The sequence below is a fragment of the Elaeis guineensis genome, chromosome 9 (genome assembly GCF_000442705.2).
Source record: "Elaeis guineensis isolate ETL-2024a chromosome 9, EG11, whole genome shotgun sequence".
NCBI classification, from domain to species: Eukaryota; Viridiplantae; Streptophyta; class Magnoliopsida; order Arecales; family Arecaceae; genus Elaeis; species Elaeis guineensis.
In genome coordinates this window covers 9292823-9320356 of record NC_026001.2, presented here as the reverse complement: position 1 = coordinate 9320356, position 27534 = coordinate 9292823, and the positions used below count along the sequence as shown (strand labels likewise).

Sequence of the window (27534 nt, the reverse complement as noted above, 5' to 3'; positions counted from 1 at the left end):
AAAGTAGATCACAAAAATAATAGTTACAACACTTATATTTGAGTAGTGCATTGAAAATGTGCTATTATCATGGTTAAAGCTCAAGCTTTCATCAAGACTCAAGAGCAAGCGCTTAGGAGGATGTGCCCACAACCGAGTCAAATCATGTTGGCAAAACAAAGGTCGTAAACAAAATGTATATGTAAACTTTCGGAGAGTAGTATTGTTTTTATTTCCTTACCATCCCTCGATAAATTTTGAGCCATTATTAAAGTTTTAAATACATTATAATCGAGAATCTATTTGGTACTGTTGCCGCATTTGCGTTTCTTTACAATTCTTTGCTTTGCTTTCATTTTCGCCCTTTTAGAAAGTGACGAATCCTTATCACCAAAAGCTTAAAAGAGTTAAAAATTATTTACACCTTATCTCAATATCTTAATTGAACATCACGAGTAAACACTACATAGGCAAAGCTAAGTAAAAACAGTTAAGAATCACATGATGCTAGTTGAGCTTTGTAGGGTTTGGCCCAGACAAATATTACTTACATGAAGATATAAGTTGAAGAAACAGAATTCATCTATGATGCTGATGAGCAGGTTGAAAGATTAAGATGACGATGATCAACAGTGATATAAAGTATATGAGGTCAAATGGCTAGTATAAGGAATAGATCGAAGCAATCGAATTAATCTTAAGACATTTTCCAGTAGATAAGATTGTATTATAGGTTGAATATAGAGAAACAACTAGTATAAGCACATTGGATAAACGAAGGCCATTAAGATATAATTATCAGTCTGCCAGTAGATACAAAGCAACCATACTAACAAACATAGAGTAGTAGATGGAAAAATAACGTTAATTATTTGAACTATCAGAAAAAAAATTTAGATATACATAGCAACCATAAAAATAGATAAATATTATTATCATAGTATAAATAAGTAAAATTATACTCTAGATCCATCAACATCCAGTATATCAATATGTATTCCTTTATCTTAGTTTAACTTCATTTATCTGTAGGATTTTATTTTAGAAATAGCATTAACTTATATTTCTCCTATCGTAGGGCTTGTTTGATTTTACTAGAAAAAAAAAAGTAATTTCTGACTTTTTTGTTAAAAAAAATAAAATTGACAAAAAAATTATTATTTGATTTTACAGAAAAAAATCATTTTTTCCATCAAAGCAAAAATCGGAGATGAAAAGAAGCAGCAAACAAGTTCCTTTTTTTCTGAAAAGTATCAGGCTGAGACTCAGTCGAAATTATTCTAAAGTTTAATAAAACTTTTCTTTCCACTATACCCTCGCTAACATCTCAAAATTACTCCATATGAGGCTTTACTTTCTCGAGAGGAACCCAGAACTTGGTGAATCCAGCACTTTAAACATAGACCTCGACTAAATCCAGATATGAGAGCAAGAGATCTCTTGCCGTCACCTCGTCCTTGCCATTGCCGTCGTATATCAGTTATATCTCTTCTTCTGACCTTCTTTTGTGCGATTTTGTGAACTTCTTCTACGCACTCTCTTTCTCTGTAAGATTAAAAATAGATGGAAGTTTTGATTTTTGCCTGAGCTCATGTCATCATTAATTTGTTTAATTGGAGAAAGCCAATCCATTCACAAGATTTTAATGAAAAGATCAGTACTGTTTCAACTTTCTCCTTATACTCATTTGTGCTTCTCATCTGTTCGATCAAATACGTACAAGAAACAAACATAAGAAGTTGCACGATTAATTGATTAATGGTATGAAAGACTGTGCTGGATAACATTCTTTCTTGTATGGCAGCTTCACTGTCTACTAGTAGTGAGGCTTTTATCCATCTTTCTTGCCTGTTGGGAGGGCACTATTTTACTGTATATGCACAAGTGACAAACCTATATTATACTTAAGATTATTATAGCATGGTCAATAGTGCATTATCTGTTGTTTTGCCTGTTTATTCTCTGACATTTTTTTTTCTTTTTTGTCTGTTTCTCCTCTGACATTTTTTTTTTCGTTTATGCTTGTTTCTTCTCTACCACTTTTTTTCTTTCGCTATTGAAGACTAAAATCACGCACGCACACATACATTGCTACTGGTATGTTTCAGTATGTCAGCTCATTGGAATTCAAAAATCTTTCTTGATCTTTGTATTGGTGAAGCAAAGAAAGAAAATAGGTCTGGTACTTGTTTGAATGCTGATGGTTGAAAGAATGCAGCCTCAAAGTTTAAGAAAATAACTAATAAAGAGTATACGAACAAACAATTTAAAAATCGTTGAGATTCATTGAAAATCGGCTAAAAAATTTATCAAAATTTGAAGAGACTACAATATGGAGTTGGTTGGCACGAGGAGAATGGCACCATCACTGCATCAGATGAATGGTGACGTGACAAGATTGTGGTAAGTTACTAATATGTTTAAGTTTTGCATTACTACTTATACTTTTTTGTACTATCTGATTGTTGAAATTTTGATAGACTATTTCATTTATCATTTTCACTTTTAATATAGTTTTACACGTTAAAAAAAATTCTCCTAGATTTATGAGCACCAGCTCAAAAAAAAAAAAAGTCAAGCTGATATTTTTGTAAATATTTGTTCATACATTGAATGGCATTTTAGTCTATTTAATACTTTGAGAAGGTAAAAACAAACGGCACTTTTTTACTTTTTTTACTTTTCAAGAAGTAAGAATCAAAAACCCCTTTACTTAAAAAAAAAATAAAAAAAACTTCTACTTCTTGCTAGAAAAAGGTGACTTCTTATTTCGAAAAAGTAGAACCAAATCATTATTTCTATTGAAACCTATCTCCTTCGAATAATGGTATCATGATGGAATTATCAGCTCTCTGGCTATTCTAACTTCGATTGTCATCAGTAAATCTATCCATTTCATTGCTATTTGACTCGTCACTCTTTCTATGAGTCAACGATTTTTTTGGTGCAACTAGACGAGACAAAAAGGGCAAACAAAAATTAAATTCTTTCATCCAATCTAGAATAAAATGAAAATAGGAAAGCAGAACTGGCATATTAATGCACAAGCTATGTTGTTGATGCGAGAATTCTCAGCAGAAGGTTGAACATTTACTTTTTAGATATAATATTGATTGCATATGCCTTTTTCTTTTGGGTGGGGTGGGTAGCCAGGGTAGGAGATGTTGCATGCCTTCCCACATGCCGAACATTATTCACCCTATATGGAGTCATGTTGGGATACCATTTCATATAATTAAACTATACTAACTCAGAACTTTGTCAGGTTGGATCCTGGTTTATTTATCAAATCTGATCATTTACTAGGAAACAGGATTAGTCTTGATATATGCTCCAATGAACAGGCCAAATCTGGCATCTAATTCGGGCTCACGTGTATTATATTAGCTCTGTAACCGAAAATGTCATTTTGTTTTAAAACTAGCTTCGAGATCTCATGGTCACAAAAGTCCAGCACTCATATGACAAGCTTTTGGGGGCCATCCCAATAGCCAAATGGATGTCGTGGTAACAAAGTACATGATGGTTAAATCAAGATTTATTTTTTTAATATTAAATTTCATACTGATATCATCTTATTAAAATATCAATATACCGTATGATATGAGATGATGAGATATATCAAATATCAGTATCGGCATATTGATTCGGTGCAAACTTTAGGCCAAATAGATGTGTGGATCAACTGCTAATCCAAGACAGTAAGATGAGAACCTCATCCAGCAAACTGGATGAAGCTCCGTGCATTTAGAATGTCCAAGAGCCAAAAGTTCTCTCATGGAGCTCTTTTCCCAGTGCCTATACGGTTGTATCAATCGTACAAAGCACAGTTGTGCTGGACAAAGTAAAATGCAAGAGTATCAACGTACCAAATACGTACACGCCAATAACAAAATACCCTTGTCCTTGCTGGATGCATCATAAGCTAGAAGTTCCAAGGACGCACAGAGATATAGGCACGCTTCGTTAGTGCGTAGACTGTCACATGACCGCAGAATAATAAATCGTAAAAGGGTCTGGAAGGTGGAAACTAGTGCTCGGTACTTATGGGTCATGCCTTTCTGATAAACTCGTGAGCCTGGTTGTTTGGTAACTTGTTTGTTTTTGTTATGTATTTAATTTATTATGTTCAAAGACTTGATAATGATCAACCGTAATATAAAATATACAGAGTCTGATGATCAATCATAATATAAAACATATAGAGTCTGACGATCGATGCAAGAAATAGATTGAAGCAACTGAATCGGTCTCTGAGATATTAAGATTCTGTTTAATTGGGATACGTCAGATTATGGGATAATTTGATAATTTTTAAAAATTATTTATTTAAAAAAATAATTATAAAAAAAATAATTTTTACTATATTTGGCTGATGAAAAAATTACTATGGAAGATATTGAAAAAAAATTATTACGTTTGATTGGAGGTAAATCTATATAGAAATATGATTAAATTTACAAATATATCCTTCAACATAAAATAATTTTTTAATATTATGATAGCATTATCATCTCCAATAAGTTTTGATATAATGACTATAATTATATAACTATTTACATAATCCTATCTCCATCTTAATTTTTTTATCAAAATTTTTTATTGAATAAATTTAGAAAGATATTAGAATAAATTTAATTATTACATATGTAGCTTTATTAGAATATTTTTGTCAAGTATGGATTATTATCACTCCAAAATTTACTAAATACCAATCCTTCATAGTATTTATTTTATTTCTCTATTCGAAAAATAAATATAGGGCTCATCAATTTTTTTTACCATCTCTTTCTTTTATTTTTCATATCAAATACGATAATCTGATATGGGATTTATTTTTTCATGCCAGATTACCTCCAACCAAATAGATCTATAGAGAGAAACAACTAGCATAAGCACGTTGGATAAACCAAGGCCATCGAAATATAATTATCGGTTTGACAGCTCATATAAAATAATTGTTTTGACAAATATAGAGTAGTGAATGGATAACTAACATTAGTTATTCAAATTGCAGAAAAGGAAGTTAGATATACGTAGCAACCATAAAAATAGATAATTATTATTATTATAGTATAAATAAGCAAAATTATATCCTTGATCCATCGACGTGCAATATATCGATATATATATTCTTTATCTTAGTTTAATTTATTTATTAGTAGGATTTTACTTTAGAAATAGTGTTAATTTATACTTCTTCTATCGTAGTTCAAGTTCCACTTTTATTTTTATCTAAATCTATCTGCTACGAACGATAGTGTAATGATGGTGAAAATCTTTGACAGCAAGACACTTGAATCCCCACTATCTTCATATCTTTATACCACTCTCTGGCTATCCTAACTCCAGCGGCATGCCCGTGCAGCTATCCATCTCGTTGCCTTTTGACTTGCCATCCTTTTCATTGGTCAACAACTTTTTTGGCACATCCGGATGAACAAAAACAACAAATAAAGAGAAAATTCTTTCATCCAATCGAGCACAAAACAAGAATACGAAATGCACCCAAAGATTCAATAAAAGCCTCCTGCTTCCGAGCAGAAGTGGCATATTAATGCACAAGTTATGTTCTTGATGCAAGAATTCAGATTCCTAGCAAAGGATGAACATTTATATTTTTAACATATATTGATTGTATAATGTATATGCCTCCTCTTTGGGGTGGGTGGGAGATGGTGCATGCTTTCCCACATGCCGAACACTATTCTCCCTGTATGGAGTCATGTTGGGATACCATTTCATATAATTAAACTATACCAACTCAGAACTTTGTCAGGTTGGATCCTGGTGTATTAATCAAGTCCGATCATTTCCTAGGAAACAGGATCAGTTTTGATATGTGCTCCAATGAACAGGCCAAGTCTGGCACCTAATTGGGAGTCACGTGTATCATATCAGCACCGTGACCAAAAATGTCATTTGGTTTTAAAATTAGCTTCTACTCTCATGGTGACAAAAGTCTAACGCTCATATGATGAACCTGGGGGGCATCATCATGGCCAAATAGATATCATGGTAACAAAGTCAATGCTCGTCTGATAAACCTTAGAGATATTACAATGATCAAATAAAAATTTGTTATTTCGATATTAGATCCTATACTGATATCATCCGATGATAGTATCATATACAATATGATAGGAGATGGTAAAAATACATGGAACAAGATTATATTGATCCGATGCAAATTTTAGGTCAAGATGATGTGTAGATCAATTGCTAATCAAAGACGGCAAGATCTGAACCTCACCCACCAAACTAAAGAATGCAGCTCTGTGCACTTAGAATGTCCAAGAGCCAAAAGTTCTCTCATGGAGCTCTTTTCCCGGTGCCTATACAATTGCATCGATTATAAAAAGTACAGTTGTACTGGACCATTGGTGAACATAAAATACAGAGGTATCAGCGTACCAAATACGTGCAGGCCAATGACAAAACTCCCTTGTCCTTGCTGGACGTATCATAAACAGTAGATTCAAGGGCCCACAAGGTATGGGCACGGTCCTTTACGCCGGGTCTATGTCATGGGACCGCAATATAGCTATCAAAAAGTGTAAAAGAGTCTGGAAACTGGTGCCGAGTGCTTGGATGGACCACGCGTTTCTAGTTAGCTCGTGAGCCTAGTTGTTCAGTAACTCGTTTGTTGTTGCTATGTTCTTAATTAATTAGATTATAATTTTTTTATTTTTTTAAAAATGGTGAGAGTTTCACAATTTATTTCATACTTATATTAAACAATAGAGAAAAATACCTTCTTAAATTTCAATGTTGAAAAGGAATGCAAACGTGACGGTATAGTATTGCCCGCTGGTTGTTAGTTTGAGGTTATTCTAAATCATATATGGTGACCAAAACTTATAACATATCAGTGGAATCATCAGTTTTGTATTTGCTTTGTGTGTGTATATAGGAGTAGGTTTGGATAAGATCGATCGAATTTGAATTTAGATCCGATCAGATCAAAATTAGATAATGAGATGACAATGGGAGTTCTACATCAATGATCCAAATCGTTGGATGTGAGCTACCATCTCAAAAATGCTTGCACATCTAAAATTATATAATTTGAAGATCTCTAGCCTATGCATCAAGTGACTAAAATATATACCTAATTCAATTTTATTTAGGTTATTCAACTTTTGACTACTTGATGCATAGGTTAAGAGTTTTCAAATCATATAATTTTTTGTGTGCAAGTAGTTTTGAAGTATAGATCATCTTCAATGATTTGGATCGTCGATATAGAACTTCTATTATAGAATTTTAATATGATCAGATCTGAATCCAAATCTGATCAATTTGATTCTAATCTGACTATATATATACATATTCATTCGTTTTTAGTTTTATAGATCATGATCAATTATATAGATCTTTAGATTAATTTCTCTCTCATCAATTTTTTTGGAGATCGACTCTAATGTCTCATATTCAATGAGGGTGATATAAGATAAGAGTTGGGAAAATAAGGCAATTTGAAACTGAACTGACAAGGATAAGATTGCGACGGCAAGGCATTGATCGTGGAGACGAGTGTGTGGTTGTTGAGGTGATGGGAGATACTGGGTCGTTGGCTATGAGAAGTTGGGTGCAGAAACCCGAGGGGCAATAGAGCAAATGGCAGAGGCCAAGGCTACTGACTGAGCACGTGAGATGCAGCAGCAATAGAACAGGCATGCCAGATATTTAGGGTTTGCTTTTTCTGACCAATGGAGGTTAGCTGCTTGGATTTGTGATTTCATGATGGGAGGGGGTTCTTTTTTATTTGTGGGTTAGATTGTCTTTTGAATTGTATCTGGATGCTTGGTCTGTGAGGGGTTTTTTTTACTTTTCTTTCTTTCTAATTATTTTTTCTATTATATATTATTGTTTCATTACATTCATTCATTATTTATTTATTCAATAAATATGAAATGGTTTCATCACTAAAAAATGTGAAATATTTAATGTACGTGAGATGCGCATGAGAGGGAGTATAAAGTGGCATGACTTCTGAAAAATAAATAAACAAATCAATCAATAATAAAAATATATATGCGATGAGACAGAGAATTTCATTATCCCCATACTAATGAGATGTTCTTTTTCAAATATATTAAATAGTGAAAATATAATATTATAATCGATGGATGGGCAAATCTAAGAATTATATTTAAAGGACTAAAATAAAGCTGTCCCAGGAAGTTGGTTACAGGTCACCATACCAGCTTATTGAAATAGCAGTATAATTTTATTATGATAAGAAGTTTAATAAGTAAGATACTTATTGCAATATAATAACTGAAAAATACAATAGCAATCTTCGTCTCGTCTCGAATCAACAAAAAAAAAAAAAAAAAAAAAAAAAAAAAAAAGGAGAGAGGGTGAATTAAATCATGCACTGAATATAGCTGTAGCTGGTTCACTTTCAAGCTCATTGCAAGCGGGACCAAAAGTGCATTTGTTGGCGTTGGGAGAGATTTAGCGAGGGTGGGGTTGTAATCGCTTCGCAGCCACTGCAGAATTAGTCACACACGTCCCATTCCTTCTTCAAAGACGTCCCCACCCAAAAGAGTTTCTAATTGGACCAAACTTTAATCCAAAGCCCCAACACGTGCATGTGATAAAGACTCTAATTTTGACCCGGAGATAAGTTGGCCTTTTCATTGTCTCCTATCCCAATTAATTTTTCCTGGCCTATAAACCATAAAATAAGTGAAATCATGAGCTCATTCGCCCCTTTTTGAATTTATTGTCCTGTAACCACGTCTTAACTCTCCAACATAGTGTCATGGTACCCAAAAACAAAGCTCCATAGTCCACACAATGATGTAAACCACCAAACCTAATGGATTCCTTTTTCTTCTTCCTCTTCTTCTCTCCTCCATGCTTGGTGAGCTTTCCCTGTTTTCTTTTTGCTCTCAGGAATACTGTATACAACTGCCTTCACGAATAAATGAACTGATGGTAACTAACTCTGTCAATCCCTTGTCTAGATTTATAGTTGTTGGTTTGATCCGAGAAAGCTTTTGTTTCTATCCTTGAGAAGAGATGGTCGCATATTTTTATATATATATCTCAGGCCACCATCCACGTCCAATGCGGAGACCCACACAAGTTGTTGGCCAACTCCACCGCAAATTTTGGGTATATGCGGTCAAGGAACTTTGGATGTGGACGGCAGGCAAAGGTGGTGGGGAGGAGGGTGGCGCAATAATAAGGCTAATAAAAATGGTGGGAGAAGTCTTGGACCGCAGGGCCCTTTTGATTTTTTTCTGAACACTATCTTGTCTGCCATTTGAATTCAAAATCTAGGGGTGATGATGATGATGGTCAGACCATTTTCGATGCCATGAGCAGTTCTTTACCCATTGGGTGGGTATCAAATTAACCTCATACATGTTCACCAGTCCAATCTTTCATTAATAATTGTACAAATATAAATTAATCATTCTTTGAAGACTTTGACAATTTTTTGGCTTGTTACCACCTCATTGATCAAACTAGCTACATCATAGACCAGTGCTTCACGTGGAACAGATCTTCTTCATGCCATGGATTTGTTGTGGAGGAAAACATCCATCATTCCATCCTATTGGGTGTGTAAATTGTCTTCTAACAGGAAAAAGTAATTAAGGTCATAGTTGATGATTTTAATTTCAATGGCATTCTCCATTGATTAACTAGAGTTATTTCATTATATAAAGTGCTGATGTGGCTATAATTTTTTTCCCCACTTTTCCCCCTTTTGCACGTAACGTGGGGGGACAAGTCTCAAAATGGAATTAAAAGTCATGAAAGATACCTCCATAGCTATCAGCCGTAAGTAACGGCATTAACTCTTAAGATGGGCATTGGATATGGTCCCTAAGGATTTGATCACTATTACAAACACAGTTGGCGAGCCAGTCAGCTGGTTGATTGCCCTCTCTGGGTGTGGGACACCAAGACCACAGCTTTCAAATGTAAATAGGAGGAGAGTTTCGATTCCAATGAGTCTAATGGTGTTAATTATATTTATTCAAAATCATTATTGATGATCAAAGAGAACATCTAATGATAATATACATCAAAATATTTTTCCTTTTAGAAATAAGACCTTGGCCTTCATTTGTTGATCCATTTTGTTGTAAACTGCTCGGTGATTGGGTTGATTAGGGGGGGCGCAAGTTTCCGAACTGTTCAATCTTGACAGTGGTTTAGTTGATTAGTGAAAAGTTTAGCGGTCGACATCGATGAAGCTCAATTTGTTCAGGCATATTATGACAAAATAGATTTCATGTGATTTGTTTGATTTGACATACTTTCAAATATATCTTGATTACTTTTAAACCTCATATTCATCTCAGCTCATTTTTCCTTTTTAACAAGTCCAGATCAACCAGAATCATTAGTTCAGGATTAAACTGGTCATACCAAATAGGTGGGTCCCTAGATGTTTGACTGAGGTGCCTTTTATAAGATTTGCAGAATAGAACATATCTCTAGTATTTGAATGAGCTCTCATAACATCAGATGTGTGACATAACAATTCAAACTAATTATTATTGCAATTAAAGAATACTATTGAAATAAATTGTGATTAAAAGAATATCATCGCTCGAGTTTCCCATATTCTCTAACAGACAAATTATGCATTATTTGGCTACAAAGAGTATTTGTTGAGAGTTCTCTTGCGAAAAACTTTTCGTAAGGACACAGTGTGAAGACTGAATTATACGCCACTACTAGATTTGAATAGGTTTGTTGATATCTTAAGCTCAAACACTGAGATCATCTTCAAAAATTGATGCGTCAAGCAAGAAATTTAATTGATCATAGTCAATAATAGGAAATTCCTAACTTTTCCAATGAAGCAAATGTTGAAAGTCAATATTCAACCTGTTTAATCCTTCACAAAAGAATCAAAAGCTTTCATTTCAGACAAATCATCGACGGCTTTCATAAATACATGGCATAACATTTTGCACTTTGTTTACACTTCAACATCTAATTTTATAATTCACCAGCCGCTACCTTTGACTTGTCAAAAAAGATCACCATCAATTTTGAAACAGATAAGAAGGAATTGGTGACCACCAACATACATCAGCATGTTTCCGAAGCGAATTATTCATAAGAAAGTAAAAGAATGAAAATAAAATGAGTGATTTAGACTTGAAACTTCATACTTTATCTTGCTAGATAAACTAGACCTGTATATAACAAGCTTAATGAAAGTGACAAGCTCAAAGCAACCCCTTTTGCTCTTTTGTCTCATAAAAATAAGGAAAGAACATCACCCAATCTCATTCACAAACCGAAACCTAATCACTAATTGGATTCAAGTTTGGGTCTTACCTACCAAATTATGTTCATGGATTGTGCCTTACTTTCTCTGTGGGGTTCAGATTCATATCCTGCATGATTCCCACAGAATCTTAACCCATTTAAACCCCTAGCTGTAGGTCATAACTAGTCCCACACAAATAATGTTTCTGCTTCTTTCCCCCCAACTTTCTAAGGATGGGCCATTAACCCAAACATCACTTATTAGGTAACTCCAATATTTTATTCTAGGCGTAGCTACAGGGTCTTTACATCTAACAAGAACTTTATTAATCTATAAACCATGTTTTTTACCTAACACAATAATCTATTAATGTGGATGGCTCGAGGCTGACTTCAAGATTAATCTTCTAAAACTATAATCACCTGTATTGCTCTACTTTTGTTTTTACCTGGTAGGCTTTGGGTTAGCATCCTAATCCTGAGAGTACCTCAATGGTATTCTTCTGACAAGCATTATATCCACCATTTATTCTGTGGCTGGAATTGTTTTTCTGGATATTAGTTGTCCCTCTCATGAGTCTTGTGACTACCATGACTCTCTCTCTCTCTCTCTCTCTCTCTCTCTCCAGATGGACAGATGTGATCAGAGCCCTTTTTTTTGAAATAGTCTAAATAGATAAGTTTGACTGGCCAAAAATAGATGCAGAGTTTGTCCAAAAAGAAATAGATGCAGAGTGGGGATTTGTAGCTCATTTGTCCCATTATTTCATAGTGGTTATAGCCTCATGCTCCTTCCCTAAGATAAGGACATCCAATTGCCTCCTCTTTTGTTTGGATGCTGGTGCTCTCAGATGAATCCTCCCCACTAAGATCCCACTCCTCAGTTCCCTTTCCCCCTAACTTTGGTCTCTTTGCATCTTTGATCAATAGCAGTCTAAATGCTGCAAGGAATAATTCATGGATTCCAAGGTTATCCAATCATGACTCTTATTTTCCTCCCCTGCCAGCTATTATTTCATCTTTCCAAAGATGCTTGATTTGTTTTTTGTCTTCAATGTCTCTAGAAATCTTGACTGAGAACACCATCTCTACTTTTCTCTGTTTATGGGATTTTTCTCAGCTCCAATTTCTATTTCCTTCTGGTCCTATAAGATGGCCTGCCTCTTTTCTGTCTGTTAACCGGCCAAAACAGTGTCCTACACTCGAAAAACCCTCTTCATGTTCTGCCTTTTTATCTCGTTTTCTTTGACAGCAGAGGCTTTGGAGACCCACCTCCCATTTTCCCCCTCATCCTGCTAATTTTTTTTTTCCTTGTACTATTACCAGCTCTTCTTTTCTCCTTGATTTGCTACTAGCCAGAGCACTGCTTCTTAAATAGAGGTCTCAGGCTGTGTACAGCTTCGGACAGGAACCCAACAACTCCCCTATTTTTCCCCATCCCCTCTTGATTTGAAGTGTCATCAGAACTTTGGATTCTGGTGCTGAAGTGCCTCATCCCAGCATTTTTGGGTACTACCACACCCTTTCCATCATATAAACACATGAGAGTGAGTGCCACTAGAGCCCATCTTTCATCCAGTTTCTTCTTTTTCTGCTGTAGGACTTTTCCTCTGTCTCTCCATATCCTATTGTTTCCCTTCTGCTTGAAGCCTTTTAAGGCCTCCCCATTTCTCTCCCTCTCATTGTGTCTCCCTAATGGACTTGAACGCAAGGCATTATCCTATCAACTCCATAACTAAGTTTTTTGGCTTCTCCTCTTTCTTGTGATACTTTTGGAGTGTGTATTCAAAGAGAACAAGATGAGCATCCCTCATTTGTTCAGATGCCCAATAAGCCTGGATCTGTTCACCGATCCAGTCACTCTCAGCACCGGCCAAACTTATGACCGGCCGAGCATCGAGAAATGGCTCGCCGACGGGAACCTCACATGCCCGGTCACAATGCAGAGGCTCCATGACACCACCTTGGTCCCCAACCACACTCTCCGCCACCTCATCGATCAGTGGCTTCTCACCGGCCCCGATCTCAATTCTCGACAGAAGCCGACCAGACCGATCACCGACGGCGGTCTCTCATTGTCCACTCTCAAGCAAAGCCTTCAATCTCCCAACGCCACACGTGCGGCGAAGCTCGAAGCACTCAAGAAGGTCAGAATTCTATCGGTGGAGTCCGACATAGGACGGGCCTGCTTGATCCAATTAGGCTTCTTCCCTCTGCTGCTCCAGCTGCTCTTCCAAACTCCCCGAATTGCCGATTCGGAGCTCGTGCAACTGGCCCTCGACTGCGTTCTAACTCTCTCTCCATCCACCCAATTGGATTCCCTCAACATGCTCAAGAATGAGATCCACCTGGCTTCATTAGTGGTTCTGTTGGAACTGGGCAACTTGAAGATCAAAACCGGCTTCTGCCATCTATTGGAAGCAATCGCCACATCTCCTGTACACAAGAGCTTTGCATCATATAGCCCAATTGCGACGGGTCTTGCGAGTTCTAGTCTCCCTTCTGCATGACAAATCCGATGCCCGGGCGGCGGAAGCTGCAGCTAGAGCTATCTCCGCAATCTGTTCCTTGGAAGCCAATCGAAGCCATGCGATACAAGAAGGCGCTGTGGATGGCCTCATTGCATACTTATCACTGAATTCTGCTCAAAAGAGTGCTGCAGGGCATTGGCCACATTGGAGCTTCTGCTGGGACTGGAGGCTGGCAAGAAGGCTGTGATTGAGAACCTGAACGCGGTGCAAGTCCTTGTGAAGCTGGTCTTCAGAGTGTCCTCTGATCAGGAAGGGAGCGAGCACGCCGTCGGATCGCTGCTGATCATGTGCTGCAGCTCGGCACGGGTGCGGATGGAGGCGGTGAATGCCGGGCTATTGATCCAGTTATTGCTGCTGCTCCAGAGCCAATGCAGCCCCAGGGCCAAGACGCAGGCCAGGGCGCTGCTGAGATCCATGTGGGGTGAGGACCCAGGGGGGTCGTAATTCTCACAATGCAGTGTAGTTTCAATACATGCTGTATTGAGTACGGTCTCTGTTGCCCAGCAACAAATCAAAATATGTTGTGTAATGAGTCTCTGAGTCCTACCTCCATGGTATGATGTCTGCTGCATATATGGAAACAAATTAAGAGATTATAAGCTCATGCAATTGGGGGATCAGAGCTAGAATACAAGAACTTAACAAGCCTTTTATGCCTGTGAAGGCAGGTATATTAATTCTTGTAATTGTCATTAGGTGGGTATTTTGCCTCTCAAGACATCTTGTAAATATGCAATGATAGAAGGAAACAAACATTTCGATCCTCTGCAGGAGTGGAACTGACAACAATTTCTACGTTCAGAGACGGCATTCCAAGCTTCTACTTCTGCATTGTATAGCTTGTGAAAATGATGTGCATGGAAATGGTGACGAATCCAGTTGGGTTGCATCGTTTCTACGAGGATATGAGACGAGGGGTATTAAGATTTCGCGTTATGGGTGGTGCTATCTGGGATTTCCCGAGTACAAATCCGAAGTTCCAAGACTACTTCCTTTCTAGTTTTAAAGAATCATGCGGCTGGGTTTTGTGATATCTTTTAAAAACGAACTTTTACGTGCCTTCACGGGATTGAAACATGGTTCTTTCCAAAGGAGATGAAGACCACCGGTGGGCTATGAAACCTTTGTTGAATGGCTATTAGCTGCCACTTTCATTGTTGCAGGGTAGACCCTGCCATGTGTTAGGTAACGTTCCCTTTGGCGGGCAAAGAAAGACAGTGAAAGGGACCATAGATCAAGTGTACCGTCCTATTAATGCAGGCTGTACAGCCCTAGACCCCCCCCCCCCCCCCCCCCCAATCACAATATCACCTTCCATCAGGTATGACCACCTTTTTCCAACCGGCTAAAAATAAGCCATGTCTTCTGCTGGTACGAAAATTTAAGAGGGGACTGGGGGAAGCACTCAGGGGGACCACTTGGCAGCAAGGACATATCTTCTTGGGCTACATTATCCAATTATCAACCGAGGAAATTCATCGAAGCATCTTCTTATCTGTTGAATAATCCTTGGAATTAACCAAGACTGCCGGCATATATTTTGAAAGTCATATAAATTGATGACTATATCATTGCAATATGTGAAACAAGTGGTATGGATATGAGGCATACATTTATTTACTCATAGAACGAAAATATTAGGTAAATTGTATAGTTGTTTAAATTATCCTGTAGGTCATCGCCATCAAATTTCTCACACCAACAAAATTAGAGCATTTTGCGCTATGCGATCTATAACAAACTGATCAAATTATGAAGTTATGACGTACCACATTGTATGAGATTTTTTTTTTGTGATAAAGTGATAATTAATAGCATGTTTTTATGAAAATAGGGCAAGCGGACATGTGGTGGTTGGATTAGTAAATGAAGACCGCTAACCAAAAATAGATCTAGTTTTCTTCTCATCATCAAAATTTGAAAATATTTTTTTCAAGAGTAAATTAGATTGCGGGATAAACCCTCAAATTATATATCGAGTTTCATAATTTTCACTTTTATCATATGAATTTTACCAATATGGCAATTGTCAGCTAGTTAGTGAACTCACTTGGGGTTGGATATCAACTACATGAGTTTAGCCTGCATTAGACTAAATTTCTCTCTCAATAAATTCAGGACCTTTTTTTTTCCCTCTTTTTTAATATACACGTCCACTTATAATGATCTGGGAAGTGAAAGGAGAATAAAAAGTAGAAAAGAAGGGGATAAAATTGCTTTGGAAAGGAGGAACAAAAAGTAGATAAAGTTGTTTTCTCGAAGAAAGAAAGAAAAAAAAAAAAGGAAAACAATTCTTAGCTGGAAGTTTATCAAAAGTGGAGGCTTATAAAAATAATAATAATGGACAAGATGGGTGATGACCAACTGAACTGAATAGCAGATGGGACCTTCGCCGGCCCCGTCCATGCATGATTCTGCTCCAAACGCAAGAAACCGATGACCCATGCATTGTCCATAGCGCGAAGTGTCCGATATTCGGCTGGCCGAGGTTCTCGTTTATTCCTAGATCCACAGAACATATTTGACCAAGATTGTCGACAATGGACGACATTTTTCGCACCGGCCGATGCAGGGGTCTTAAAAGATTCACCAGATCAGAGTTGGCACAGATTTCATTTTGTTTTTTCCGTCGAGAACCACGGAAAATCACACTTCTGGAATCTATCCTAAACGGTGAAAATTTTGTCAAATGATTAAAAAATTATTGAAAATATTAATGAACTAATAAACTAAGCACATTGAGTGCTAGAGATAGCAATGGATCGAATATTGATTGGACTGATCAATATCCATATCCATCTCATGATTAAAAATTCTGATGTCTATACCTATCCGTGTCCATCTCAAATTGGATCAGATTGAGTCAAACAGACGTCCAGATCGGATCGGATAGGTAAAAAAAAATCAGATCAAATAGATTGAACAAGACTTGTCATATAAAAACTATAAAATAATAATAATTTTTTTAAAAAAATTGAATTAAAATTATATAGAATTGAACGTAAAACAAGACATACCATTATCTATACTTCTTCCAAATTCGCTTTGAGTTTTTTTTTTTTTTTTTTAACAACCCATATCCTCCTCAATTTTAATAGAGCAAGATAAAATCCCTCCTAACCGGATCGAATCACATATCCGAGGCAGGCTAAAATTACCATCCCTATCTAGCGTCCAATAAGAGATCTTAGACAGGTAGATAGAAAATAATAAGCATATAATTTAATATCTATACCTTAATTATATATAGGCGAACATATAACTTAGACTTTGTATTATTACAGCTTGACGTCCAATCTATTTTAAAATAAAAATATTAACAAACTGTACCGCTCTATATTCTTTTTAAAATTGCAAAGGCATTCGTCAAACACTAAAAAGTGAGAAGTGAAATCTATAAAGAAAATTTTGTAAAGTTAGGAAATCGCTTTGGAATGACAAAAAGTTGTCTTTGGTGCATACAGAAAAAGCAACCGTGAGACAATGAACAAAAATATGTTAAAAAGTATCCAAACAAAATGTAAATTTCTATTATTTCAAAAACAATATATAAGATTCACGAATTTGATAGTTGCAGACTGATTGCAATCATTTAAAAATAGTTGAGACAGCTGTCTCTGTACATGCTGCTTCTTCAAAAAGAGTCCCAACATAAATATTTTAAAAAGAAAAAAAAAAAAAAAACTTGGGTGCTCCAATCCTTCCACATCACATCCACATGTACCTCTCTCCCAAAGAGTCAATCCAATTGAAAGAACTTGGATTTGGCCTGTTTTAATTTGATATAAACTCATTCATGTAAAGATTGGGTGCTAATCTGAATTTCCAAAGTGTTATCTTCTCATTATCATCCATACAAATAAAAAAAAAAATCATTGTACTTTTTGAATTTTTAAGGTAGAGTTATGCCGAAGAACATTGAAGAAAAGGCTGCAGTGATGGTGGACAACAAGGAGTGCCACCCCTGGAACAAAGTCCAAAAAAAATAAAGGACAATAAACTTAGATCATCATACATGCATGCTAGACAGCATCAATCAACCTGATTAATCTAATCAATTAAAATATAAATTAACACGCAAAGTCACATTGCAACCTGACCTGCATGCTGAAAACTTCAAGGCTTATGTTCTCCCTGTAGGTGAATCAGATAATGTGATCAGAAATGCATGACATTAATATAAGACACATTCAACAAGCTCAGAGTTTTACAGCTCCACAAATGATTAACTGGAGCAAAAGCAAGCCAAGGGTAATTAAACACACTAAAGTCTAGTTAGCACAATGAATTGGTTCGAAAGCAGTCAGCTAGTAAACAAACAGACACTACGGGCATGTTAAGCTGAGATCCTCCAGGCAGGCTAAATTAAAACTGGCAAGATCAAGCACTTGGACCACACAGAGAATGATCAGTTCTATTTTCTGGTAAAGAATCAGTTTTACTTCTCTGGGTGGCACAGATCTAGACAATTTAATACAGTCATGAATTGTCAAATTGGACAACAATACATGTGATGTTATCATTGCTTCCTCTGGAATAGGCCTCTTCTATAAGTTTTCTAGCAGAAGTTTCAGCATCAGATATGCCCTGCACAATGTCCACGGCCTCCTAGACATAAAACAACAAGGACTTGTGAGATATTCAAATATGCAATGCCTGTGCATCTGGAAATTAAGTTAATGCACAAATTATAAGAAAAAAAAGAGAATGACACATCATAATAAATGGATGGACAAAACCTACAATACAAACAAGGTTGGATCTTTACAGTTCCACTGATACATTCAGTAACAAAGTGAGCTTTTTTTTTTTCTTTTTTTAAAAAAAAAAAGAAATATGGTGGAGTTGCCACCACCAGGATCCAAACCCTGGGCCTCCCCACATGGAGAGGAATTAGCTGAGACCCTTGGCAGTGCTTGACATAAGAATAACAATGCCCAACTTTCCACAATACATTGATAATCTACCTATCAGTGATCATCACAGCAGGGCAGTGCCAAGGATTTTCCTGTAGTGGGGTAGCCAAAGGTTACTCACTGATAAGCAAAACCTTAGTGCAGTATAACTGTGCATTTATAAAGAGTTCTTGATGTTTTGAATTTTTGCATGAAGCTTAAAAAATCGTATAAGAAAAAAATTGGGTATTTTCTATAACTGCTGGCACTCAAAAAGAAATTTCATAATTCCCTAATGAAAACTCATTTACACTTAGAAAACTCAAAAATCATTTAACAGGACTGGTGACTTCGTATACATCAAACATAGACAGATATCTTTCAGCCTTACTAAGATGAGAGGTTTATTTAAGAAGAAAAAAACCCAATTTCCATCATCACAAAATAATAGAACAAATTAGCAAGACCTTCAAGCAACTACCAAACACTTAAAGTTCCTCTAAGAACCCATTTTTTATCAAGATATTCAAAAATAGTTTTGGGCAAGATAAAGTTTCTCGTCAGCTAAAATACAACGAATACAGCATGTTGGCAGCAAATATATCACGAAAAACAAATGAAGTCTGGATAGTTACCTCATTAGATACAACATTCCAAAGCCCATCACTGGCAATTATCAGAAATTCAACTCCTTTGATATCTTCTTCCTAAGCGTATGGAAAGAAAAATGCATAAGATCCTTGTATTCCTTGTACTTAAAAGAAAAAAAATTCGTGTATAGATAGCAAAACTGTATAAAACTGATTATAGTTGACATAAACTGATGGTTGCTCATCAAACATATTAAGCATATAGGTGAACACAGTCTTGTTTCCATCTGAGGAGTTAAAGGATAGCCTTGTTTGATTAAATGTTTCAAACACTCCCAAATTCAGGACAAATCCTATTTTCCTAAATATGTAAATGCTACATATACAGATCAGGTTGACCTTCTTTACATGCAGTGTAGAACATGTACCATGATATTACCTCACATGTTTAGCACATTTTAAATTGCTATGCAGAAATCTTAAATTGAGAGAAGAACAGGGTGGGGAGTTGATTTGCTAACAATAGTTGGCAAGGATTGGTTTACAGGAAGAGTCCACTTGTACATATTAAATTTATGTCCATGAGAGTGAGGCCTGCTAAGGAGACTTGCTTGCCCTAGATCTAGTCCTATTTGGCTTCAGTTATAAGATCTAATGCTGATCCAATTCATTATTTAACATAGTCAAGTTAGGTCGAATTGTCAATCAATTTTATGCTAACAAAAAGTATCATGACCTACAAGCAAACTTGGAACTTAATTGTCTTTAAGAGTGTCAGATTAGGCTGGATCCAGTTATGCTAAAGCCATACCGAACATGATCGCAGAATTGGTGTAAGTTGAAAGTTCATACACCAAACCAGTGGTTAAGATTTAATTTGGGTCACCTTGCCCACTTACATCTGTAACTGTCCTACCATATACATGCACGTTGTGATGAAAGACTCTACATATTCGAGGCTCACAAGTAATCCACATTTTAAGTTTTTACATATTAACTTTCCAAGCACATGTCCAAGCCGGGTTTAAGAGGAGAATATTATTTGTGTACAAAGTCTGCAAAACTCAGAGTGCCAGAAACTAATTGTAAAAGAAAATTCATCAAACTGGGTTTTAGGCCCTGTACCATATGTTTGTGATTTATAAAGCTATCAAAGCTATGTAGCCTAAGACTTAACGCACTCTTTGCTTGGAAGCTAAAACCAAGTAATGTATATACAGTGATGAAACCAACATAACAAATCAATGTTAAAAAGTGACCAATTGGTTTGTTAAGTATTCCAATTTTAAATTAGGGCTAGTAAAAATAATTTAACTGATCTGCACTTCAAGCAGCTTACAATTAAAGATAACTTGTCATGACCCAGTTCCCCCATTTAGTAGCACCGTATATTTGAACTATATCAGAAGTCATAGTGGAAGCAGTCCATAACAAGTTTTAACAGCCGCTCAGGCCAACAAGCATGTCACTCTACTAAGAAGAGTTCAATCTTCAATGGACTAGACCAAGCATTTAAAGATTAATGATCATTTTACCTACCACTGGTACCTTCATTCTTCAACATCCATGTATATTTCTCCAACTCATAAATCTTTACATCAAGTAACACAGGAGAACATCTCACTCCTAAGCTAAAATATGGTCAAATAATCTATATTGATTTTGGGAGATGCACAATTACTATTTCTTTAGAGGCAAACAAAAACCATAGCATGAATAATTTTACGTTTGAGAGGTGTAAATCAGACCTATTTTGCATGGGAAGGGAGGTGACTGTTAAGTGCGGGTGCATGTCTAACTGTAAGATTTTTCTAGTCCCAAAGAAACTCTTTCTTCACAACCATTACCTGAACGACATTACTCATACATAAGTTGTGCCACGTAGACTTGGATACTCTGAAGTAGATTAAAGGGTACAAGTCATTTAACATCCAACATATGGTAGAGAAGGATTTAGCTTTTGGTATACATCGCTGGTAGCCATAAGGAAAGCAACTTAGGTTTTGTTTATTCATTGGTATTACTAATTTTTCCCCACAGATCGCAGTGTAAACAAACATTTTTAAACTAAGTACCTGAATTTCTGGTTCAGCAACAACATATGGCTTAAGCAATTTATCTCCAAATGCACGAGAAACAGCAAGAACACCACCAACCCGCCAAGTGCCTGGAGAAGTTCGTCATTATTTAAGAAATCATAGTCAATGAGTTTGTGAGCCCATAGAAGTAAGAAAATAAAAAAAATAAAGATCAATAAATGTCAAATAAATATAAAACTTTACCTGCCCATATGACAAATCCTCCTGCATTTTCAATTCGTTGACGCTCATCAGACCTATCAGGTTTATGATCAATAGACAGTGGAATTGCTGCGGTATGAAGCATAATTATCACTTGTCAGCAAAAAAAATGTATGAAAAAAATTAATGCCTGCTATTAGTGTCAGTACAGAAGCCAGATATTTTTTCGCCTGATTTTATCACAATAAACACAATAACAAAACATGCATACGACTTTGATTGTTGTAAACTTGAGCAGCAAAAACCCTGTATAAATAGTTGCAATTTTTAGACAACCTAACATACTGATGGCAAATTTGAAGGGGGACAAAGAATCAGTTTACCTAATCCATAAGGTGGTCAAGAATATCCATCTGCTAATCTGAGAGATTCAATCAAAGCATCTTCACAGACTCAATGATTCAGAGTAAAAATAACCACAGGCAGTGCTGGAGGTTATGGGGAGATCAAACATGCATTAAACTCCATTTCTCCTATAATGATTTGCACTGTTAGAATATCATTCTTTTATCTATTTAATTATTTATTTGTTTATTTTATGTGTGCGCCTTTGAACACAAACACATATTCAAGTTAGTTATAGTAGCTTCTGCATATTTAGATCTCTATAATGTGCTTAACTGTCACTAGAACCTAAAAATAACCTTGCTTAAATATTTAACCAAACTATTCAATCACAGGAAAAGAATAAGAAGAGATGATGATGATGATAAAAACAATAGCATTCAAGCAATATCAGTGTGTGCTTGTATAGCCATGTCAAAAAACATATGCATTCAGTTGTCCAACCATAAAGTGCACTATGTCATTTATGATACCTAGCATTCAAGCAATATCAGTGTGTGCTTGTAATAGCTATGTCAAAAAACATATGCATTCAGTAGTCCAACCATAAAGTGCACTATGTCATTTATGATAAATTGAAAAGAAAAGTCACGGGGAAACAATGCAAGGTGATTCCATGGTTATAGGAAGAACCAGGACTACAGGAGGCTGTAGGTCTGTTGTGATATAGCTAGCAAGCAAATGCAAAACTTACAAAAGATTATGGCCATGTCATAATAAATTAGTAGTTTTTCCAATGCATGCAAGAAAATAGTTTTATTACATCTCTATTGCGTCACCTTTCACTGAATTACTCCAGAATTTATCAATCTCATTTTCTACTGTTTCAGAAAGAGGAAGATTAACCTGAGCCAGATCTGGATGCCACTACTCTGGAATCTCCAACATTTGCAACAAAAAGTCGATCACCTAACAAAAGGACAGTTGATGCGGTTGAACCAGCATCTTTCTGCTGACCTTTTTCTTCGTCAATATAAGCAGTATCTGTTTGTCTAAAAACTTCAACTGTGACAAATAAAAAAATTATTAAATGTAAGGTAAAACACAACATTCAAGGGGAAATGCAAATAAGGCAAGAAGAAAGAATCAGCTCTTAAATACACCAACCACAGACCAATAGCTGACTTTGTGTCTTTAATAAAATCTGGATGATTGCTTAAATTTTTGAAAAGGTGGATCCTTAAATATTCTGCAGCTCGAGGACCTCCATGGCCTACATAGGTGTATACATATAAACCAAGAAAGAGAAAGTAAGAGAACATACCAGTAACATAACAAGTCTAAAATCTCCATGACCTTACCATACATCTAATTTTCAAAACGCAAGGGGGCAACCAGACAATGGTAAGACATTAAACAGAATATAATATTATCAAAATCCCATTTACAACTGACTTAAGCACTCAGCTGCAAGTTTTTCAAAAAATTATCTAATCAAAGTACACATTCTAAAAGGCATATGAGAAGAAATTTAATCATACCATCAAATACACCAAAGAATGCAACCATCTGACCATCAACTTCTGCTATCCTTGTCTCATAAAAATCTTCCATTGATGCTCTTTTACCCTTAAAAGCGGAATATCCATAACTGAACCTCCCATTTCTGGATCCAATGAGGAAGCTATCAACCAAAAAGAACATTTTTTGAATATTACTGTCCCCATGAAATCATAAATAAATTCTCGATCAGATATGTAAATTTGGTGTGATAGTCAATTGCGTTACCCATTCCACCCCAATGGAAAGCATAACTGACGATCAAATATAGATAATGCAATTTTCTGGAGGCTCAGTACCATTAAATAAAACAACACATCTGAAATGGACAAGGCATATAAAATATTTCTCATGCGATTGAGAACCCGGAGATGAAAGATCGGCAAGCTAACATCATTGCGACCAAAATGGTCGGAATGTTCTATTAGAAAAGTCCCAAATAATAGACTTTTTCCAACATATCTACTACAAAGACTGCTTCGAGTTCAAAACAAGTTTTTTTTATTTTTTCTCTCTCTCTCTCTTGGAATTGACTTGTTTAGTCCCCTTCAAGTCACTCCCATATCCAACCAGAATATCAATCTCAGTTCTAACAAATTTCATACTTTTAGGCCCACAAGATCAAACTATCTTTTACATTCAAAAGAAGTGAAAAAAAAAAAAAGAAGAAGAAAATCATTAACAAAAGCAGACCATGTCCAAAATCCAATCCTCCAAAAAAAAAAAAATCTAAATAAATGCAACAAATTCATAACCGAAAAAACAAAATTCACCAGAAAAGCAAACGAAAACCTCGTGAGTCCAATCAAAAATAGAAACGAAGGAGAGCGAGAGAGAGAGGGGGAGGGGGTTGGGGGATGTGCCTGATTCCGCCGCCGCTGAAGAGGGGGCCGGGATCCGATTTCTGATTCATGGTCGCCGCTTGGCTCTCGTCATCCCACGGAGGCGGCGGTGATCCCAAGATAACCGGCGGAGGGGCGGTGACCGGACCTCCTCCTCCTTTAATACACTGGCTCTCCCTATTCCAAGAAAGGGGCAACGCTTCCGATTCCCCCACGCTGCCTTCGTCCTTTCCACGGATAAGGAGAAAGAGAAGCGCAAACGAGAAAGCAGAGCCCGTCCCTTTTTTATCAATTCTTTTTTTTCAAAATTTTAGGGTTTTTCTTGGTTACGGACAAGACAAGAAGTGAACAGGATTGGACGCTAAATTTAGATCGCATGCAGTGCCTTCTTGAGCCATCAGGAGCTCGACACGTGCACAGATTTTTTGGGTTTCGCGAATTGGAACGTTGAGAACTGGATCCGGCGTTTAAGATAACGAATCTGACACGCGTGGGATTGCTTAATACTGTAATTTGTACGGTGAATTTTTAAAACAAGCAAATTCCTTTATTTATTCTTGTGCCTATGGATTTGGATGATGGGGCTTGGGGAAACTGAAAACTTTTACACGGGGTGGGCGCGTAAAGTGCTTTTCTTAAAATGTGCTCAAAAGTGACCCGGTGCTTCCAACTTTTGCTAGAAATATAACATTTCAAGAAATTTGGGGGAAGCTTTTGGATGTCACATTATACTTTATCCTTTTAGATCATGGGTCCATGCTTTGTTGATCACGGAGCATTAAAGAATCTATATTTTAGTATGGTACATTCATATCCTTGTTTCATCCACAAATTAACTATATGGAATGTTGATAGAAATGTTTCATCCACAAATTAACTATATGAAATGTTTGATTAGAAAGAATATGGATCTGCAATTGAAATGAGAATGAATACTCTCGTTCCAACCGTTTGGTTGAAAAAAATTCTATTCGATTTCAATTTTAGAGTGGGATGAGAATGATCTTATCTGTATAAAACTCAATCTCTACTCTTCTCTATAGATTTAAATTTTCATTTCAATTCTGATTACGGTCACGAACCAAGCACTTCGAAAGATTTGATCATTATTATTCTGATTTTAAGTCATTCCAATTTTCATTTTGATTTTATTTAGATTCTAATCGCAAACCAAGCACCTTCTATATGTTTTGAATTAATTTTATTATAGAGGGGTTTCTAAATATAAATCAGGCATCACATGGAGGAGCTAAATGTGCCCTAACTCACTAACAATAATAAGAAGGAACAAAGAAACACATTTTTCTTTGTTTTTTTTTTTTGGGTAGGACCTTCTCAGCCATGGTGGTCCATAAAGCTGATCCTGAATAGTTAATTCTTGATGCTTATGTGTTTTTGTGCTTAAAACCAACTGGACTACTCTCTAACCTAAGGATTCATAATAACTAATGGTCTTTTGAACTGAACCATGTTAACCAATGAGTTTGAACTGACCATTCTAATCCAAATTCATTGAACCAAACTGAAATATGCTAATATACACTTACCCTTATAGTTGGTGATCTCATGTGGATATTCTTTTTCAATAATTTTACTTTTTATTTTTGTTAATTAATTATTTATTTTTTATGGCAAACAAGTCGCCATGCAATGAATTGCAAATTAGAACATAGTCCTTCTCCCCATACCCCTCGCCCCAAACCTGAAGTGGAATGAAGTCCCAGGTAACTGCTATCAATCATCAAGAACTCCAACAATTTAATAAGATAGCATCTTGTGAATTGCAAGGAATTGATTGAGATAACTCTCTAATTGTTGAGGACAGGGTTTTGACTACAAAATCACTGCCTCATTGATTGACAATTGGGCTAATGTGTTTCAATTGTACGTCATTTTTCGTAGTCCTAGCTATGATATAGCATTGACTTTATGCTTAGCCAAAACTATGTATAGCTTCACAGCTCAAACTACAATCAAGGTGGTTGAGAACTGGATGCTTTCATAATAAAGTGGCCTCTAATAAGGAGAATATAAAGCAACTGCAAGCTTAAATACATTTTGATCGCCAACCAAGCCTGGAAAGTAGGCACTTTGCTTCATTACGCTTCATTTTGAAAGAGGTTGCAAGTTTGTGCGTGAATTTTTTGTTGGCATAACCCTACAAAACAAGTTATGTGAAAGGCACAAATCTGCAGAGGAGAGTGGTTGGTGCGGTTGAGTTGATGCAGCGGCTTGGTGAATGCTCAAGATTTGCTAGCACAAATTGTGCCTTGCATCGCTATGAGCCTAGCAGTAGCTGCACTGATAGCCTACTAAAGGGCTCATCCCCTTTAAGAGAGGGGGCAAAAAAGGTACTACATAAATCTTACTTATTAAGAAAATGTCATCTGCATGAATCTTATATACTAACAAAGAAGCCAATATATAGTTGATAATAACATTAATCAATGAGAATAGATCTAATTAGCCAAAGAATCTTACAAACAATGTCAGACTGAAAAATTTATCACTTCTAGATGCCAGACACCAACCCACACACCTTGGCAAGGCAAAATTTTAGTTCCAGTGCATGAACCATTGGAGTCATTTGTATCTAAATGCTAATTAGCACAGTTAGCTGGGTAAAATGGGCATCTTAACACTGACTCAACAATGGAAAATGGAAAGAATTATTGATGTAGGATGTTCAAGAACATATGATTTCTATGGCATTATTGTCATTGTCACAATCAGTATTCTTGACTTGACCTGATGAACACTGACGAACGCGCACCGAAGTTCTCGGTACTTCACGGCATCAGACATTAATTGATGATTCCTTAACAGACAATACAAGGGTCAAAGGCTGATTTCTCTGTTATATGCTATTCAATCCCTGTCAAGGGTAGAATTCTCTGCCAAGGGATAACTCCAGAAACCACCACTGTCAGAATAACAGAAGTGTGCTGCCATCTCATTCATCATAACAGTTCCTCTTTACAGTGAACTTCCAGGGAAAGCAATAAAATAAAAATGTTCCTTCTGCTGACCAAGGAAACACCTAAAGCATTTCCATTCCAAGCACTCTGCTCAGATAGGAAAGCATATTGGCCATTCATCAAGGCTGCTGGTCAGAAATTTGATTTTGCAGTGTTTGCTGTGGACGGAAACCTCCAGTCTAAAGACTTAGAGGCCTGGACTACCAAAAGGAAAAAAGAAAGTCTTAGAGGCCTTAAGTCACCATTGAAGAAAAGCAATACGAGGCCCAATCCTATAACCAAACATGTTTCATTCACAATTCATACCCAGTATACCACGTG

The 27534-nt window shown here is 36.3% G+C and overlaps 1 protein-coding gene and 1 pseudogene across 5 annotated transcripts; one reads left to right on the top strand and one right to left on the bottom strand.

Moving 5' to 3' along the window:
* Positions 1-11950: 11950 nt before the first annotated feature.
* On the top strand, positions 11951-14564 carry LOC105051757 (U-box domain-containing protein 26-like; annotated as a pseudogene).
* Positions 14565-17918: 3354 nt separating this feature from the next.
* On the bottom strand, positions 17919-24997 carry LOC105051900 (probable protein phosphatase 2C 11). Of its 5 annotated transcripts, none has more exons than XM_073243335.1 (9): positions 24257-24997; positions 23375-23517; positions 23008-23106; positions 22740-22898; positions 21531-21617; positions 21324-21415; positions 19294-19365; positions 18731-18771; positions 17919-18371 (listed from the first exon to the last, which is right to left on the bottom strand). In XM_073243335.1, the coding sequence occupies exons 1-9, from the start codon at positions 24304-24306 to the stop codon at positions 18311-18313; spliced, it is 804 nt and encodes a 267-aa protein (XP_073099436.1). In that variant the 5' UTR covers positions 24307-24997; the 3' UTR covers positions 17919-18310. The 5 variants fall into 5 exon arrangements, with proteins under 5 accessions (XP_073099436.1, XP_029122489.1, XP_029122488.1 ...); XM_029266656.2 differs by having other exon boundaries at positions 17919-18368; XM_029266655.2 differs by lacking the exon at positions 18731-18771 and having other exon boundaries at positions 17919-18368; positions 24257-24995.
* Positions 24998-27534: the final 2537 nt, after the last annotated feature.